The sequence below is a fragment of the Pollachius pollachius genome (assembly GCF_949987615.1).
Source record: "Pollachius pollachius genome assembly, chromosome: 3".
Classification (NCBI taxonomy): Eukaryota; Metazoa; Chordata; class Actinopteri; order Gadiformes; family Gadidae; genus Pollachius; species Pollachius pollachius.
The window spans coordinates 25,081,026-25,098,021 of NC_136936.1; the positions used below are offsets into that span (position 1 = coordinate 25,081,026).

The window sequence follows — 16,996 nt, forward strand, 5'->3', positions numbered from 1 at the left end:
AGGGAAATCTGGCCCAATCTGGCAACACTGGTCACATTCTCCCGTGAACCACCCCTATCCGGGTAAACGAATACCAGCGATAGTGAGAAGAAGGCGGCCATTAATGTTCTGAAGACCGATCCCGACTTCAGTGGTTCCGTAAACACTCTTTTAGCTGAAGATATTATATTATATTATCCTAGTGTCTGCAGTCTGAGATAAAGAAGGTATTTATTTAGATGGCAAGCTTCCCGGGCTCTCTAAACGAACAGGACATAGGTACGGTACAGTTCTGAAGTGTCAGGCCTCTGGTTACTTCCTCGTATGTGTGCATTATTTGCACTTTTCTCACTATTCACTTCCTCTTGTGCCTGTGTGTATGTGTGCATTATTTGCACTTTTCTCACTATTTACTTCCTCTAGTGCTTGTGCGTATGTGTGCATTATTTGCACTATTCTCACAATTTACTTTTTCTAGTGCTTGTGTGTATGTGCATTATTTTCACTATTTTCACTATTTACTTCCTCTAATGCTTGTGTGTAGATGTGCATTATTATTTGCACTATTCTTACAATTTACTTCCTCCCTGGGATTTGGGGATTCGCCCAGTAGGAACACAAGTTTGGTCTCCGTTGGGGTCCGGTGGGAAGCCAGTGTGTCCCGACTGGTATCAGGGCTGTTGTTGACAGCTGGGAGAATAACTACATCACCAATGTCCCGAAATACTAATTTCAATGAGTGATTTCTCTCTTTATTTATTTATTTTTTTCTTCAGTTTGTCCAAAGGGGCTGGGGAACACATCGTGATCCCCAGCCCCACTGGGCTAGGTGGTTCTGTCGACTTTAGTGTAAGCCCAGAGGAGGGGGATGTGAGTGTTGTGGACAGGTCTGAGGCCCCTCGGACACGCAGATCCCGGCCTCTGCATGTGAGCAGTAGTCCAGTGTTCTGCCAATCTATGCTTATCACATCGGGCTACGTAGTGGTTCTGCGCATGCCGACAATATTGATCCGGGGTGTAATAGTTGTGTAAGATACACATACTCGACCATATACGCTACCAATCACATAAGGTAGCATTTATATTCTATATCTAGTTAATTTTTTCTATCAAACGACAATGTAAACTTTAAGAATACAGGGAGGATATTTTGATACTGTATATTAACGTCTTTATTGGAGATTTCAGGGGTACTGTATGTGTATTTTACACCACTACTACACCACAGATCAATATTGTCGAATTGAACCACTAGGTAGCACGATTTGATAGGTAGCATTGATTGTCAGAACAACAGAAGTATCTTATGCTCAGCAACGATAAGATATCTTTGAATGATCTAAATGCTAAGGAAAAGTGCTTCAATGCTTCCTTTCTCATCTCGTTTAGGATAGGGTAGACTGGACGCTCCTTTAGGAAAGGAGACCATGCCGTCCCACACTTCCATGAGGCCGCAACGTTTAGAACCAATCAACAAACTTTACTCATCATTATTTTCAGGCTGAGCCTCGACTCTGGGGAACAGCTGTCACCCGTCATGTCGACCATATGCCCTTTAAACAGTAGCTACTTTGACAAAGCGTTGCCAGGTCAATTAGTAACATGCCCCGTTCCATTTAGGTGGTGGTGAGGCATGCTGGCTTACTGGATCTTAAAGTCAGTTGCACCTTTGTCCCCCCTGATGTTGCATGTCAAAATGGCTCCTGTGAAACGTCCAGTGTTTTCCATACATAGACCAATGTGTTGAACACCGAGCGCCACAAATTGATTGTTTTTTTTACTCGATTTAGAAATATAAATATCGTTCCGTTCATTCATCTCCGCATAGCCCTCTTTCTCCCTGTCATTCTCGTTCACCCCCCCCCACACACACACACACATTGCTACCTGGTCTGTGGGAAACACTGAAGTCCTATTCAAAGGCAGAGTATTTCCACAGCCAGGCCCAATGGGCTGCAGATGTTTCTCCTGAACGTATTATGAAGGAATCCACTGCAGACTGTTTATGACTAGTTTTCCCGTGTCACGCTGTACTACGGTCTATGAGGCCACAATGGTGCATTATTTCCCCCATGTCCATACCGGTATCTGGTCATAAAAAGAAAATGGAAATTAATAAAAGGAAAAATTTTATTTGAAGAGATGCAACAGCAGGGTTGATACATGCATGCCTTCGTTAGGACGAGATATATGGTTTAAACACGCTTTCCACGTGGGAAAAACATGACAGAACTGACGTAGATTTCACTTGAAAGTGTCACTGATACCTGGGTGTTCCTGAGGGGAGACAGGGTTGGGTCATTTGATTCAACATTGAAGGAGGGCATGTAGTTGTTGTGATCTATTGACTGCTATACATTAAGGCCAACAGTTGAGCCCCCTCTCCATGGGCAAGTTGATGCAGCCTCACCCTGATCATGCCCCATGTATCTGTTTCCCAGGTAAGGCCAAGTTCATCGGTGAGCTGTCAGTGCCTGTAGCTCCCTTTGACCAGAAGTCTGGACGGGAAACCTGGACTGTAGCCTTCGCACCGGATGGCTCCTACTTTGCCTGGTCTCAAGGGCATCGCATCGTGAGGCTTGTTCCCTGGTCCAAATGTCTCACAAAATTGTAAGTAGTTCCATGTTCTAACCCTGTTTTGTAAATTAGCTTTTAATTGTAAAATGAATAAGTGAACCGCACAGCCACATGTGCTTATGGATCATTCACAAAGCATCATTATTTATGATTCTGTTTTATGTGCCTGTCTATCTGTAGCTCCACGTCCCACTCTAGTGAAGGTACCAACCCAGCAGGAGGCCACCAGGACGGGGATGAATGCCGCGTCCCCCCGGCAGCAGTCGAGCCCTGCAACCACACCATCGACTGCGGGGACATCGTCTGGGGGCTGGCCTTCGGGTCATCGGTGCCAGAGAAGCAGAGCCGCTGCGTGAACATCGAGTGGCACCGGTTCAAGTTCGGCCAGGACCAGCTACTGCTGGCAACAGGCCTAAACAATGGACGCATCAAGATCTGGGACGTCTACACGGGTGAGCACCAGCACACGTCTACTGGACTGGGATTAGGGTTCTATACCATGTGAGCACCAGCACACGTCTACTGGAATGGGAATAGGTTTCTATACACTGGTGAGTACTAGCACACGTCTACTGGACTGGGAATAGGGTTCTATACACTGGCGAGCACCAACACACGTCTACTGGACTGGGAATAGGGTTCTATACACTTGCGAGCACCAACACACGTCTACTGGACTCGGAATAGGTTTCTATACACTGCTATGCACCAACACATGTCCTACTGGACTGGGAATAGGTTACTATACCATGTGAGTACCAGCACACGTCTACTGGATTGGGAATAGGGTTCAAACGGGTGCATTTAAGGTGCTCTCCTGGTGAGAGATCTTTTTCCAAAAAGAGGTGCATAATATGCACATTTGATTGCTTGAATTAAAATGATTGTACTACAGTCGTAACTGTGTGGTTGTGTGTGATGCACAATCTCTGACACCACATTAATTTCAGATAAAATTATATTGAAATAAAGAAATATTTGCTTCACAGTCACGGCCCTACATGGGGGTTTAACAGGGAAGGTGTGATATAAAATTGACCCATTGCAACCAAGCCCGAGTCAAGGGTTGTGTGGGGCCTGTCACAACAGGACATCACGCTCGTCTTCAGTTGGTTTAATGATAAAGCTTGTTTAATGTTGTTGACCCTTTTCATATCACAATGTCGATAAGGTTGTGTTCACTGTTTCTTAATCATGCTTTTCCAGGAAAGCTGTTGCTGAATCTGATGGACCATACTGACATAGTGCGAGACCTGACCTTTGCTCCTGACGGCAGCCTCATGCTAGTCTCTGCATCCCGGGATAAGACTTTACGCGTCTGGGATCTGAAGGATGACGGTATGGAAGTGTTCTTAATGCTAGAGATGAAGGAATTGTGTGTGCCTGCAAAGTGACGATGTGTCTTTTATCTGTGCTGTCCAATGTGTTTTTGTCGGAGACACTATGCTACCTCAGCCTAGCTGAGGTAGCATAGTGTCTCAGACGTTGTTTGTCATGGATGGATAATTTCCCAACACATGGAGCAGGGATCTCTGATCTAGAAACAGTCGATCATTTAAGCACTTTAAATCCACATGGGATGAATCAATAGCGACCCTGCTACGTACTTTCAAAATTCACTGCACCACAGATAATTCAGTTTCACATCGTTTTTTAGCTGCTTCCTCATGATGCATAAAATGGAGCAAAAGTGAAGCACTATTGTTTATTGTTTTAGGTGTCTGTTGCAATAGATACATGCCTACAGTGCCTCAATCTGTCTTGAGCCTTGTGAATGCCATGCGCTAGTGGCATACATTATTACAAAGCATTCTTTGTTTTTATATAATGTAGATCACCACCTATTCCATCGATGCGGCGTTTAGCTCTACACGTTCAGACCAGGCAGCATCTTTGTGTTGAGAGAGAGACTACTGTAGTGCCGCCTGACTTTCCACCTGTCTCTAGGTAACATGGTGAAGGTTCTGCGGGGGCACCAGAGCTGGGTCTACTGTAGTGCCTTCTCTCCCGACTCATCTACTCTGTGCTCAGTTGGTGCTGGTAAAGCGGTAGGTTGGTTTTAAACCCTTTTCCGACATTGTTTTGATTTCTTCACACTGCTATTTGTTTATTGTTTGTGCCCACTGGTAAAGAAGTACACGCTCAAATAAAACAGTTTATACACTTGTATGAGTGTGCTTAGTGTCGTAAGACGAGTTTGCATCACAGCCTTTGTTTTGGATGTTAATTGGATGAATTCTGGGGATAGTTTGACAGTTTGCATGCAGAATGTGACGGGTGGGTTGGTGATGGCACAAAGGAGTGACCTCAGGAATCACCTGGGCAGGGGAACACCAATGTTTTAGTTATTCTGGATTAAGAAACAGTTCTATGTTGCACGATCATGAACTCTCCATCATATTGTCGCACAAGGGCGACTGAAAACAACTTTTTTTAAACGGCCCTGGCTGCCCTCAAATACTCTAAATCAGTTTTGAAGATGCGCCCGTTTACTTGAGTAGATGTGGATTTCAAGGAAGGGTTTTGAAGTTGATTTACATGTGCAGCACGTCATATATGACCATGGGTACAAACCCTGGAGACAGCTGTTGGTTACTCAGGCTATGTTGGGCTATGTGTGTCCCTACAAGTGTGTGTGTCTTGCTTCCCTGTCACAGGTCGTGGCAGAACTGTGTGTGATTGGTTTTGAAGGGAGCGCCGCGCTGGCATTTTGACAGCCGGTGCAGACCAGGGATGCACTGTGCCCTATGCCCCGGCACCTGACCTGCGAGGTCTCTCCGTACGTAGGTTCTGCTCCGTGTCCGTCTCCCTCTGCTGCTGCAGTTCCTCCTACATTCTCAGTTGAAAGCATTGATCAAAATCATGGGAACTCCTCTCCTTCACCTCCCTCCCAACCCTCCTCCCCACCTTTCCTCCAACTCCTTCCATCTTCTGTAGTAAAAGGATGAGGTCTCTATTGTTGACCCAAGGGCCTCCTCACAGTCCAGCAGCTACCGGCAGCATAAAGCATGCTGCCGCAATTTGATAGATAATGCCGACTACGCTCTCAAATCCTGCTGGCCAGACTGAATAGGCCCTTGGGTCCAAAATAATGCACACCTTTAAATTTCACGTCCTAATGTAAGCAAGCACTTTTATTTTGCTGCTTTATAACAGAAAAGGCTTACAAAGCTTGTCAAATAATGTCTCAGAGGATGTCATTTTCACAAGAATAGGATGTGATTATATTTTAGATAGGTTTAACTTGCCAAGTTCTCAAAACCCGATAGTTTACCGTGTGAGTTTCCCATATGCACCAAAATCCCTGTTTCACCAGCACTACAAAGAGAAGACTAATTCACAACATTCCCATTTCCTCAATGGCTATAGGTTTCGACATTTATTCCTCAAGACTTACTAATAACTATTCTAGTTTCTGTAACTATTTAAAGTTAATGGTAAGTATTCAGATGAAAGCTATCCCCAGCCCATTAAGTACTAGCAACATTGACATTGTGACATCTACATGAAAGGCAAATTGACTTCTTAATATTAATGAGGACCCAATCAATCCGCATTTAGGAGCACTTTGTCGAGGGTTTCAACAGGGTCTCTTGGGTCGTGCAGAGAGGGCCATCTGTGATGGCTATCAGTTCATCTGTCGTCAATTCAAAGAGCCGGTTGGCCTAAATCCGTTTTCTTTTTGTCTTAAACATGGTGATATGTCTGATATGATCGTCAACATAGTAATCTGTCATTTTATTACCGTTACTGTAATAAGTCCCCAATTTAGAGAAGATGCCACACGCAGTGTGGCACATTTCATATACAACATCATAACATTATAACTCTCATTCACTGGGTTCACTGGCTCTCTAAGATCCAAAAGACCATGTTATGGCCGGAGTCTATTGACCTCATTTGTCATAGTGGTTGTAGAGCAGTCGCTCAAACATGGCTCTAACGGGTTGATCATTCAATTAATTTGATTATCAGGGTTTATATGTTACTATTGTAATTGTATCGAATAAAGTAAATGGCACTACTGAAATGGATACAAGCCACTATTGGGAAAAGTAACTAAAGAAAAAGCACTAGTATCTAATGAAAAGTTACTAGTGCAACTGAAATGGATAGTAGCAACTATTAGAATAGTGTCTAGTAACTTAAGAACAAGCAATAGTATCGAATGACAATTTACCAGTAAGTCTTGAGGAATAAATGTTAAAGGTCTTACCATACTCCTCCTCTTTCAGGGATATGAACTGGCTTCTTTGTGCCTTCAAAGACAATTTATAAAATGTTCTTGGTTCAAAACACATGAAACGATCTTACCATGGATAATATACAATAACATTAGTATAGTAATGAATTGGAATTAGTGCCATGAAAATTGGAATCAGGTATTTTCTTGGCTATCAATTGCCTTTGCATTATTTAAATATTAGAATCATTTGCATATTTCAGAATACATTATTAGAATTGTATTAATTAGTCTTGAAGGACAGCGTATAGCAGCTCTAATTAGCATGTCCACTCATAGATAGTGAATCTAATGTACCGCAGAGGAGTGCTCAGGCGTTGATGAGCAGGAGAGGAGAACGTGATCAAATCACGTTAATGATGTAGATGTATTTTGATATAATCGCATTTTGGTTGCTTAAATGCAATGTCTTTTATGCTGTCATCTGTTTATTTGATCTGAAAAATCTTCTAAAATTGTAAAGCATGTCTGAGTTGGAACATGAAGCAGTTAATCTAAGATCACCAATACCTGTGGTTTCTCTGTGGTGGAAAGATTGCAGGTATGAGTGCCAAAGTCCATCCTTGGACATCGGATGTTATTTTCTCCTGAAGCATCTGTCTCTTGGTAGGCTTCTGCTGGAGGTGGGAACCGTTTACAAACACGGTGAACTAACACTCAATGGGGAACCAGTTGAGGAACTATTTATGTCACCCCAAGCTGCTGCTTGTTTTTCTCTTTATTTTTTGTTAACGTTTTTTGTTAGGCATGCATTTCAAAGTCGTACAATATAGCATAGTTTATAATATATTGTCGGGTTAGATCAAATGTACAGAATAGTCAGCCTTGGGAAGTCTTGGTTTGACCTGCTGCTTGTGTACTGATATTGGTTTGGACTTGTTGCAGAGCCTTGGGTTGATGGTAATATTATTTTCATTGACTGTGCCTAGCATTAAAGATAGGACCTAAATCTGCCTACTGAACCACTGCCCCGGCTATAACACGCCTGTTCCCGGTGCAGGTTTTCCTCTGGAACATGGATGACTATTCGCTGGTCCGGAAGCTGGAGGGACACCACAACGACGTGGTGTCCTGTGAGTTCTCCCCCGATGGAGCTCTGCTGGTGACCGCCTCCTACGACACCCGGGTCATTGTGTGGGACCCCTACAAGGGCACCATTTTGCTGGAACAGGGGTGAGATGTGTGGCTAGTTACTTTGAAGAGTATCAAAACCTTGTTTGACCTGAACACCATTAGTGTGTCTCTTCTCACATCCTCTTCCTTCCTCCTCTAGTCATCTCTTTCCCCCACCGTCGCCAATATTCGCTGGTGGTGCCAACGACCGCTGGGTGCGATCTGTCAGTTTCTGCCATGATGGACTACACATCGCCAGTATAGCTGATGACCGGTAGGTTTTCTGAATTGCCACAATAAGCCTCAAACTGTTTTGATTAGTGGTGCTTCAAAGTCTCAGATGTAGCACACATTCTGTTCAACAGTAGTCCTTGGATTGGTCACAGATGGCAAGAAGGCTGGGCTCAGTGAATGACTGACGGTCCCCACTTGCAGTGTTCAAGCCCAGCACTAAACAAACCTGTACGCCTCTATCAGTGTATGGCTGCCTGTTCACGGCTGCCTATTCTTGGATGTGCACCCAAATGTTTTTTAGGGAATTTGTTGCACAAAAGCGTCTGGGAAGCTTGTCACTGAAGCCTTTTCAGCCTTTACAGGCTGTGTGCATCGTGATGGTACTATTGACGCACCGTGCTATTGTGACCTGATCCTAAATCCTCCTCCAGTTTGCTGCGGTTCTGGAGCATTGAAGAGAAGGCCCCCCAGGCCATCGCAGGCCTGGCCAGCGGCCTCAGCTGTGCCTTCTCCACTGATGGGACGGTGCTGGCTGCAGGGTGAGGCTCGTCATTCTCCCATCTGTTTGATCTTTCTTTATTTTGCTCCGTGTTGTAATAACGGTCGTCTCAGGAGATCTATTTCTGCTTGACTAATGAACTCTAGAGTAGAATCGCTCTGTCCCTGACGAGACATCATCCGTTTCCTCCAAAGTGTCTCCGTCATAAGTCCTGTGTTGTCAGCTACCTGCAGTGATTTGACCCGCTGTTCTTTGCCAGGACCCGTGACGGCAGTGTGCTCTTCTGGGCATGCCCTCGCAGCACACCCCCCCTGCAGCACCTGTGCCGGATGGCGCTGCGTCGGCTGATGTCCACCCAGCAGGTGGAGGCGCTGGTCATCCCCACGCCGCTCTGCGACTACCTTGCCTACAGAGTCCTCTGACTCAACGCACGTCCACAGAATACGTCAAAGTACCGAGAAACAAGAGCTCACTATAGAGTCCTCTGACTCCACGCATGTCCACAGAAAACAAGATCAACTCATAAGTACCGAGAAACAAGAGCTCACGCAAAACCACAACCGTATAATTCTTACTGTCTTACTGCTATGTATTTATTGCATTTTTTTGTGTTTTGAGGGAAAACGATGATGGCAGGAGGCATAGTTCAGTGGAACACAGGAACCGGTTAAAGTGACATGAAGCGGTTATTGAGATCCACGTGATCAGCTTTGTGTTTTGACTCCGTGCTGGATTGGGGAAGAGAGTCCTGTTATGACTCCTAGCCTGAGAGAGAAGGCTGTGCTCCTGCTTGTATTGAGGTTTATCGTGCTAGAAAGCAGGGTACTGATGTGTGGGGCCCTCTCCACAGCAGAGTGTGCGTGGGTGCTCTGCAGGAACCTGAACCTGTTCTCTTATTGTGCCTCCAGCCCAGGGCTCTTTATCACGCTGGATATCAGATTCAAGAGGTCCCGTTGGTTTTCCTGTTTATAAAATCAGAGGCCATCGGTTTCTAAGCTTTGCACCAATATTGTAAACTGAATGTACACGTTTAGATGGATCTTCGTGTTTTGTACAGGACTATTCTGCCAGGTTATGTATGCATCCTAAATCATTTTCTAGCCTTTGATATTAACGCCGATTATTTTAATTTTTTGCTTCTTTTCTCTTCATGGGGATTTTTTTTTTACATGAAACAATATAATTTTACAAAAAAAACAGGATGTTGTATGCATATAGAGACCGAACTCTGACTGTGATAGTATGTATGGCATTGTGTCCTACACCTTGCACACATGCTGTACACAAATAACTCCTTTCCAAGCCCCTCAATGTGTTGTTAGTTCTCCTGCAGAGGACTGGATGCTGGGTTTCAAAAGAATTTCTATCAGATCAATCTAAGTCCTTTTCACTGGGTTCTGTCATAAGCTCCAGTCGTTTGAGTCCTTTCTGTGCATTTCTGAAGTGTTGGTTCCAGTCCATATATATGTTTCTCCCTCTGAGGCTTTGTTATAAATACATAATTTCTTTTTCAAAAATAAAATGGGCGTGCAGAAATGTAAAATTTTCATATCCACATTTTGGTTTGCTTGTGTCAAACATTCTTGGCAATAACTTAAATGGTAAGCTTAAGAAATGTTGATGCCTATACCACTCTTAAGAGACAGGATGATATATTGATGTATGTTGGTGGGTGAAGACCGTATTTTAAGTGCGGTATATGCATTCAAATTTGTACTGGCCTGAGTGCGTAAGACAAATTATAATGCTGCCTCATTCAATATAAAACAAACATCAGTATGTTTAATTTATGTCAATGCCCTTTGTGTGTGTGTGTGTGTGTGTATAGCTTTTATAGCTAAAATAAAGGCTTTTAAAGAAAAACAATGTTTTTAAGGGTATTGGGTATAAAGGCACGATGGACAATTTTGAATAGAAAAACAATTACAAATATGTATTGACTTTCACTAGTGATAGGGATGCAATTAAAATCAAAAAAATAGTGATAAAGTTCTAGTGGAGTTATACAGAAGTCAAACAAACTTCTGTCAAATTGGTTTAAAAATGTTGAAAAGAGCGACAGACAATACCGACATTATATGCCTGCACATTAAGGGTTCTCCTCAAACAATTCAGAATAAATAACTTAACTTCACAAATTTCATTATACAAATTGATCGGAAAAACTGAGTGGTTTTACGCTGCTTTAATTGAAGTATTTAATCCAGTCATATTACCTTTTTTTGACCACCTAATCCATGCAATAAATTAATTATAACTCCATACATACATATTCCATGTGCCAAAAAATGTGAAATACCTCAAAGTACACTATTTCTGTATTGCATTTCTAAAATGCCTTTTATAACCAGGACTTCTTAGTTCTTCCTAGTTTTGCCATGTTGGCTAGTTTGAGCTTCACTTTGTCCCTCTCCTCTAAAGTCCTCTTGGAGGTGCATTCAACGGTGGAATCCGTCTCAAAGGAGATGGCCGGGGCGTGACTGAGCAGACCTCCAGCCTTCTCCTGGCTCCTGGGGGCAGGCGTCTGTAGGACCAGCCTCCCCCTGAGGGAGTGCTTCAGCTGCAGCAGCAGGGGGTTCTGGTGGGAGTACCGCCCCTTAGCATCCCTCTCATGAGTACAGCACGTAGAACAAGCTGAGCACAGGATGCGGAATATGTACACCCAGCCCAGATAGTGAAGCTCGGCGATGTTGAGAACAAAGCAGCCCAGGCTGATACTGAACATGAAATTCAGAAAAATAGTCTTCTCTGTGGCACGGGACACAAAGCAGTCAGTGCGTGTTGGGCATGGATAGGTCTCACAGCGATACAGGTGAGGCACTTCAAAACCAAACAAGTAATACTGGCCCACCAAAAAGGTTATCTCCATAACAGAACGTAACAACACGTGAAGAATGTAAATGAGTAGGACTTGGCTCGATAGCTGGGTTGGATCTTCACCAAGTTCAGCATAATCCTCGTCCAGGAGACTTTGCTCCATTCCTTCTTGGTCTTTTGTGCCCCATTCCTCCATGTACTTGGGACTGTAGATGGGCTCCACCCTGGTGCCCTCCATACAACCGCTACCAAGCTCAACATAGTTATTTTTGGAGGGGGCTTGGATGATGAACTTTCCTTTCTGGACATCCAGCTTTTCATCCTTGGCAATTTTATGGAGAACAAAAACAATGTAGAAGATAGATGGAGTGGATACGAGCACAATCTGAAAAACCCAGAAACGCAGATGTGACACAGGTGCAAAGGTGTCGTAACAGACATTATTGCATCCGGGCTGCTGGGTGTTACAGGTGAACTTGGACTGCTCGTCACTGTAGACAGCGTCTCCCACCAAGGTCACCAGCAGGATGCGGAAGATGAGCAGCATGGTCAGCCAAATCTTCCCTATTACTGTGGAATGGTTTTGCACTTCAGACAGAAAACGTCCCAGTATTGACCAGTCCCCCATGGCTCTTCCTGAGGCAGAAAGACAAGGCAGGATACTTGACCCTAAGGGTGAAAAATCATGATTGTCATTATGTGAAATCATCATCTTTAAGAGAATATTAGCATATTATAAAATGAGGTGCCCGGTTTGAGCAAGTAATTAAAATGGAAAAGCAGAATGTGAACTCTGAACATACAAGGTTTGCGTTCCGGAACAAGCCAATACAACTCACCTTCAGATTGTCCTGTTTTAGTCCTGTCACACAAATTGGGAAGAATTGCTATGCAATTTGCATGCCTATTTTTTATGTGTTGGCAGATGATGGATGGAAATGAATGTTGCTGAGCATGTTGTGGGCAATAGGCTGACCTCACATATTCCAGCCAGTTTATCTGAAACTGGCATTGTTCAACGTCTGCACAAAGCAAGTACAGTGTGACAAAGATTTAAAAACACAAAGAGGTGGGGGACATTTTCTGAACAGCCTGGAAAAGGCTGACAAAAAACAGTGGAAAAGGCTGGAAAAGGGTCACAAAACCATCCTGTGTTTGGCAGTATGTATAAGCGGGAAAAACAACCAATATTCTATTGAACAGTGACTTAACCCAAAGATAAAAAATATATAATTTACCAAAAGTAAAATGAAAAGAGGCTGATGAGTGGTGATTGTAGCTTGTTCTCTAAATCAACCTGGAACAACTAATACAGCAATAGCACAGTTACATAAGCATAACATTATAGAAACATGATTTTATTCTTTCTCTCGTCATTCACAACTAGGATGGCAACACGAATTAAGCAAAAAGATTATTATTATTATTTGGCACAAATATATGAAAAATATCTACTTAGAATACTTATAGTATTTATTTTTTGGTGGTATTTAAGTAATTCAACCAGAGGTATCCCAATTCCAACCTGAGAGAGAACCTGAGAGAATCTTTCCATCTTTGGGAAATATAATGTTTTTCATAGTAGAAATATATCCAGTTGTATACTAAAAATGTAGCAGATGTAATTTCAGCAGCCCTAGAGCCACACTAAACAGAGGGACTCATACCAGCAGCTCTATAGCAGCTCTAAACAGAGGGACTCGTACCTGCAGCTCTATAGCAGCTCTAAACAGAAGGACTCGTACCTGCAGCCCTATAGAAGCTCTAAACAGAAGGACTCGTATCAGCAGCTTTAAACAGAGGGACTCGTACCAGTAGCTCTAAACAGAGGGACTTGTACCAGCAGCTCTAAACAGAGGGACTTGTACCAGCAGCCCAATAGCAGCTCTAAACAGGGGGACTCGTAACAGAAGTTCTATAGCAGCTTAGGGAACTTTAAACGTAATAATTCTTATATGACCGTCAACATAGTAATCAAAGATATTTGATTGCTGTCACTGAAATAAGACCGTAATTTAGAGAAAACAGGAGTTAAAGCCTATGTTAACTGTTTTGTTCACCGTTAAGGTGACATCACAACTCTACATCCCCTCTCTTCTTGAGATGACCTAAAGTACATTTCTGCAACCCCAGTAACATTAGATAACTTGAGCGGCCCGGCTATCTAAGTGCAACCGTATTGATAAGGACACAGTACATAACTGGAAACTCACACACAACAGAAAATGAGATGGCAAATAAAACAAGGTACAGAATAGCCACAAACGGAAACTCAGTAAGCCATCACTGAAGGAATATTGTCCATCTCAATAATTTTAATATGTGCGTGGGGTTCAGGTTCTGATTCGATCCTGACAAGGCTTGTTGGGGGGCTGACTCTTCCTGAGCGAGTCACCTCAGGTGGGCTGCTACATGAAGTGGTGTGAGTGGTGGGGTTATTGGGGACATTCTCTGAGACACTGATTTGGGCATTCGAGGCCGGCCGGATGAGGCGTGACTGATTCCTGGTGTACCTGGTTCCTTGAGATGTTCAAATGTAGCTGGTAGGCTGAGGAGCTGGACCCTGTACTCAAAACCATGCGCAGTCTACATCTTAACGGTCTGACCTTGCATTTGGGTCGTGTTATGCCTTCAGTGTTATGCCTTGCACTGGTGTGGATGGCAGGCTGGAGTGCACCTTTGGTTACTGGTAGGATAGTTCTTGTCTGTCTAGACAGAAGCGGCTGAGTTGGAGAGGGGTGCCATCACAGGGAATGTTGTGAGCATGGAGCAGGGCAGCATGGATGTCCGAGCCATCGCGGTTGTCAATGACATCTGTATTCCCAGTAAGAAGGTTTCCGAAACCTTGGGACCAATTCGCCCAAAGGGGCGCTATCATTTGTGGTCAGCCCCGCCGCCCTGATGAGGAACACTTCTGAGACTGTTTACAGACATTCGTCTAAGAGAAAATGCCATTTATGTGGGACTGGGCCACTCCTGGCGGAACCCTGGGGCTCTCTGGGCGGAGCCTTGGGAACCTGGGGCCCTCTGGGTGGAGCCTGGGCCCCACTGGGCGGACCCTGGGGCCCTCTTGGTGGAGCCTGGGGAACCTGGGGCCCCTCTGGGTGGAACCTAGGGCCCCTCTGGGGGGAACCTGGGCCCCTCTGGGTGGAGCCTGGGCAACCTGGGGCCCCTCTGGGCGGAATCTGGGCCCCTCTGGGGGGAACCTGGCTCCTCTAGGTCGGAGACTGGGGTCCCTCTGGGGCCCCTCTGGGCGGACATGACCACGGGCCCTGGACACAAACTAGCCATGGACCCCTACCAACCCGCAAATACACGCACTAGCACACCGAATTTGGTCGCATATTATAACTCATGCAATCCACAATCACAAACATTATAATGTAGTGCGCAGCCAGGAGAGAGAGAGAGAGAGAGAGAGAGGGAGAGAGAGAGAGAGAGAGAGAGAGAGAGAGAGAGAGAGATTATCTAACCCCGCGGCTGCGGGCATGCATAGTGCCAGCCGCTCGTCTTAACGGCAGAACATGGAATCTGTCACGTTAATATCATGACTTTAAAAGCACCTAATGACTTCCTTTAACGAATTAACGAGTTAAAAAATGGACAGTATTTGTTGTACCAGGGCAGTATCTTTAGTGTATTTTTCTTTCTTTCGTTTACGCTATGCAGACCCGCCTAGCACATGTTTCTCCATTTTCACTGTGAAATTGACCGTTGACCAAGCACTACGACATTGAAGTCACGTCCCGCTATTTTTTTTTTAAATGATGTATTTATTTTGCAAATCAAAAACATTCAAAACCTTTTATGACCAAAGTCTTGGCCATTGCCAATGCCCCCCCCCCCCCCCCCCCCCCCCCCATTGTGCCAGGGCCCTGGACATGTGCCCACTTTGCCCATGCGGTAATCCGTCATTGGTTTGTGTTAGCCTGGTCCAACCAAACTCTCGCATTTTTAATGCCAAGAAAACTTAACATTTTCGTGAAGTAGTTTGATAATGTTAGGTTTTTTCCAAGGGGAGGATAGAAGCATCAAAAGAGGTGAAAACCATTATAAGTCGGGGCATGAGGAGAGTTTTAGTTATGTCTCGTATGTGACGTCACATACGAGACATGTAGTCTTTCTCACTGTGTTTTCTCTACAGCCTTTAACTGAACAATTGCCCAATAAACGGTCAAACTCTTGCCATGAAAAATTATCATTTAAATCCACAAACAACATATGTGTAATCCGGGGCATATACAGACTGGGACCAGAAAAAAAAATACTTTCTCTCCATTGAAACCCATTCATATTTTACGATCTCATAGGTCCAATGGGCTCTACCGGAAGGGGCGTGACTTCGCCACTCTGCGCGACCAGGTAGGAATGTCAGCCATTTTTTTGTGAGGCTGCATGCTATAATTTCTGTTGTTAGTACTATTATTACTGTTGTTATTACTATTATTACTGTTTGTAGTACTAATATTTTTATTTAACCCTTATTTACCCAGGCAAGGAAATTAAGAACAAAATTCTTACTTTCAAGTGCAGTCTTGACATATTGAATATTACTATTTTTAACACTAAGATTACTGTTAGTACTATTATTACTGTTTTAAGAACTAATATTGCTGTTTCTAATAATTTATGAGTGTTGATAGTACTAATAATACTATTTTTAGTACTATGATTCTGATTACAAGAAGAGCCAAATGGTTCTTAGCTGTCTAGTAGAACACATGCTGTGAGATCGGCGTCCCTGTAGCCCTAGTCCTCTCTCTAGCTACTCGCGATGCTCTCCATCTTGGGAGAGCATCCGATCTCGTAGGCTATTTCTCTTGTGAGATAATCTTCTTGGGTCGTTTGATTCCCCCGTATGTTTGCGCTTTACATTGCTGTCTTGTGAAAAAATATGTTTTCACTCGACAGCTGTCGGTTTACTTCGGGCCCCTGTCATTTCCCCGACTCGCTGGAACCTGGAGAAGGCCAGGTTCCAGTTCCTGGCCTTGACATCTAAGATCAGACATGTCCAAAGATCATGTTAACCAGATTGTTTGTGATATGCACCTGTGTTTATTGACAAGAAAAGGATTGAAGTTTCCCTGAAAATGTCATTGTCCAGAGACATCTACCCTGACGGACATTACGGCTCCAAGAGGTAGACATGTTCCAAATGTCGTGTCAAGTGATGGCCCCAATGACCCGCAAGAAGAGGGCCGTGAATACCTCCCTTTAATAGCCTCATGCTCATTGTGTCTCAGACTGCAGGTAGACTGTCATCTACTGATTACTGCCTGACTTACCTGTACTAATCCTCAGTAAAATACTTTCATAACTTTCTATTCAGTCCGACCAGTCTGAACAAAACACAGAAGCAAACAAGCACACGCGCACGCGCGCACACACACACACGCACGCACACACACACACACACACACACACACACACACACACACACACACACACACACACACACACCACACACAAACGTATTTATACATATATCTCTCGTTTTATGTATCGTATCGCTTGGACAAACATATTAATAATGT

At 44.0% G+C, this 16,996-nt stretch overlaps 2 protein-coding genes across 2 annotated transcripts; one reads left to right on the forward strand and one right to left on the reverse strand.

Annotated features, from left to right (window-relative positions):
- Positions 1 to 79: 79 nt before the first annotated feature.
- On the forward strand, positions 80 to 10,200 carry wsb1 (WD repeat and SOCS box containing 1). The gene is made up of 9 exons (XM_079733430.1): positions 80 to 258; positions 2,421 to 2,589; positions 2,737 to 3,008; positions 3,763 to 3,894; positions 4,504 to 4,604; positions 7,800 to 7,972; positions 8,073 to 8,186; positions 8,578 to 8,685; positions 8,905 to 10,200. The coding sequence occupies exons 1-9, from the start codon at positions 219 to 221 to the stop codon at positions 9,065 to 9,067; spliced, it is 1,272 nt and encodes a 423-aa protein (XP_079589556.1). The 5' UTR covers positions 80 to 218; the 3' UTR covers positions 9,068 to 10,200.
- Positions 10,201 to 10,986: 786 nt separating this feature from the next.
- Positions 10,987 to 12,090, reverse strand: LOC307072396 (gap junction delta-2 protein; the record flags this gene model as incomplete). Its single annotated transcript, XM_079731678.1, has 1 exon — positions 10,987 to 12,090. One exon carries the CDS (start codon positions 12,088 to 12,090, stop codon positions 10,987 to 10,989), a length of 1,104 nt encoding a protein of 367 aa, XP_079587804.1.
- Positions 12,091 to 16,996: the final 4,906 nt, after the last annotated feature.

Bases quoted from the DNA above. Each gene is read 5' to 3' on its own strand.
- wsb1 (XM_079733430.1), top strand. From the start codon at position 219: ATGGCAAGCTTCCCGGGCTCTCTAAACGAACAGGACATAG. The intron at 4,605-7,799 runs GTAGGTTGGTTT...TTCCCGGTGCAG, and splicing joins CAGTTGGTGCTGGTAAAGCG to GTTTTCCTCTGGAACATGGA. The intron at 8,686-8,904 runs GTGAGGCTCGTC...GTTCTTTGCCAG, and splicing joins GGGACGGTGCTGGCTGCAGG to GACCCGTGACGGCAGTGTGC.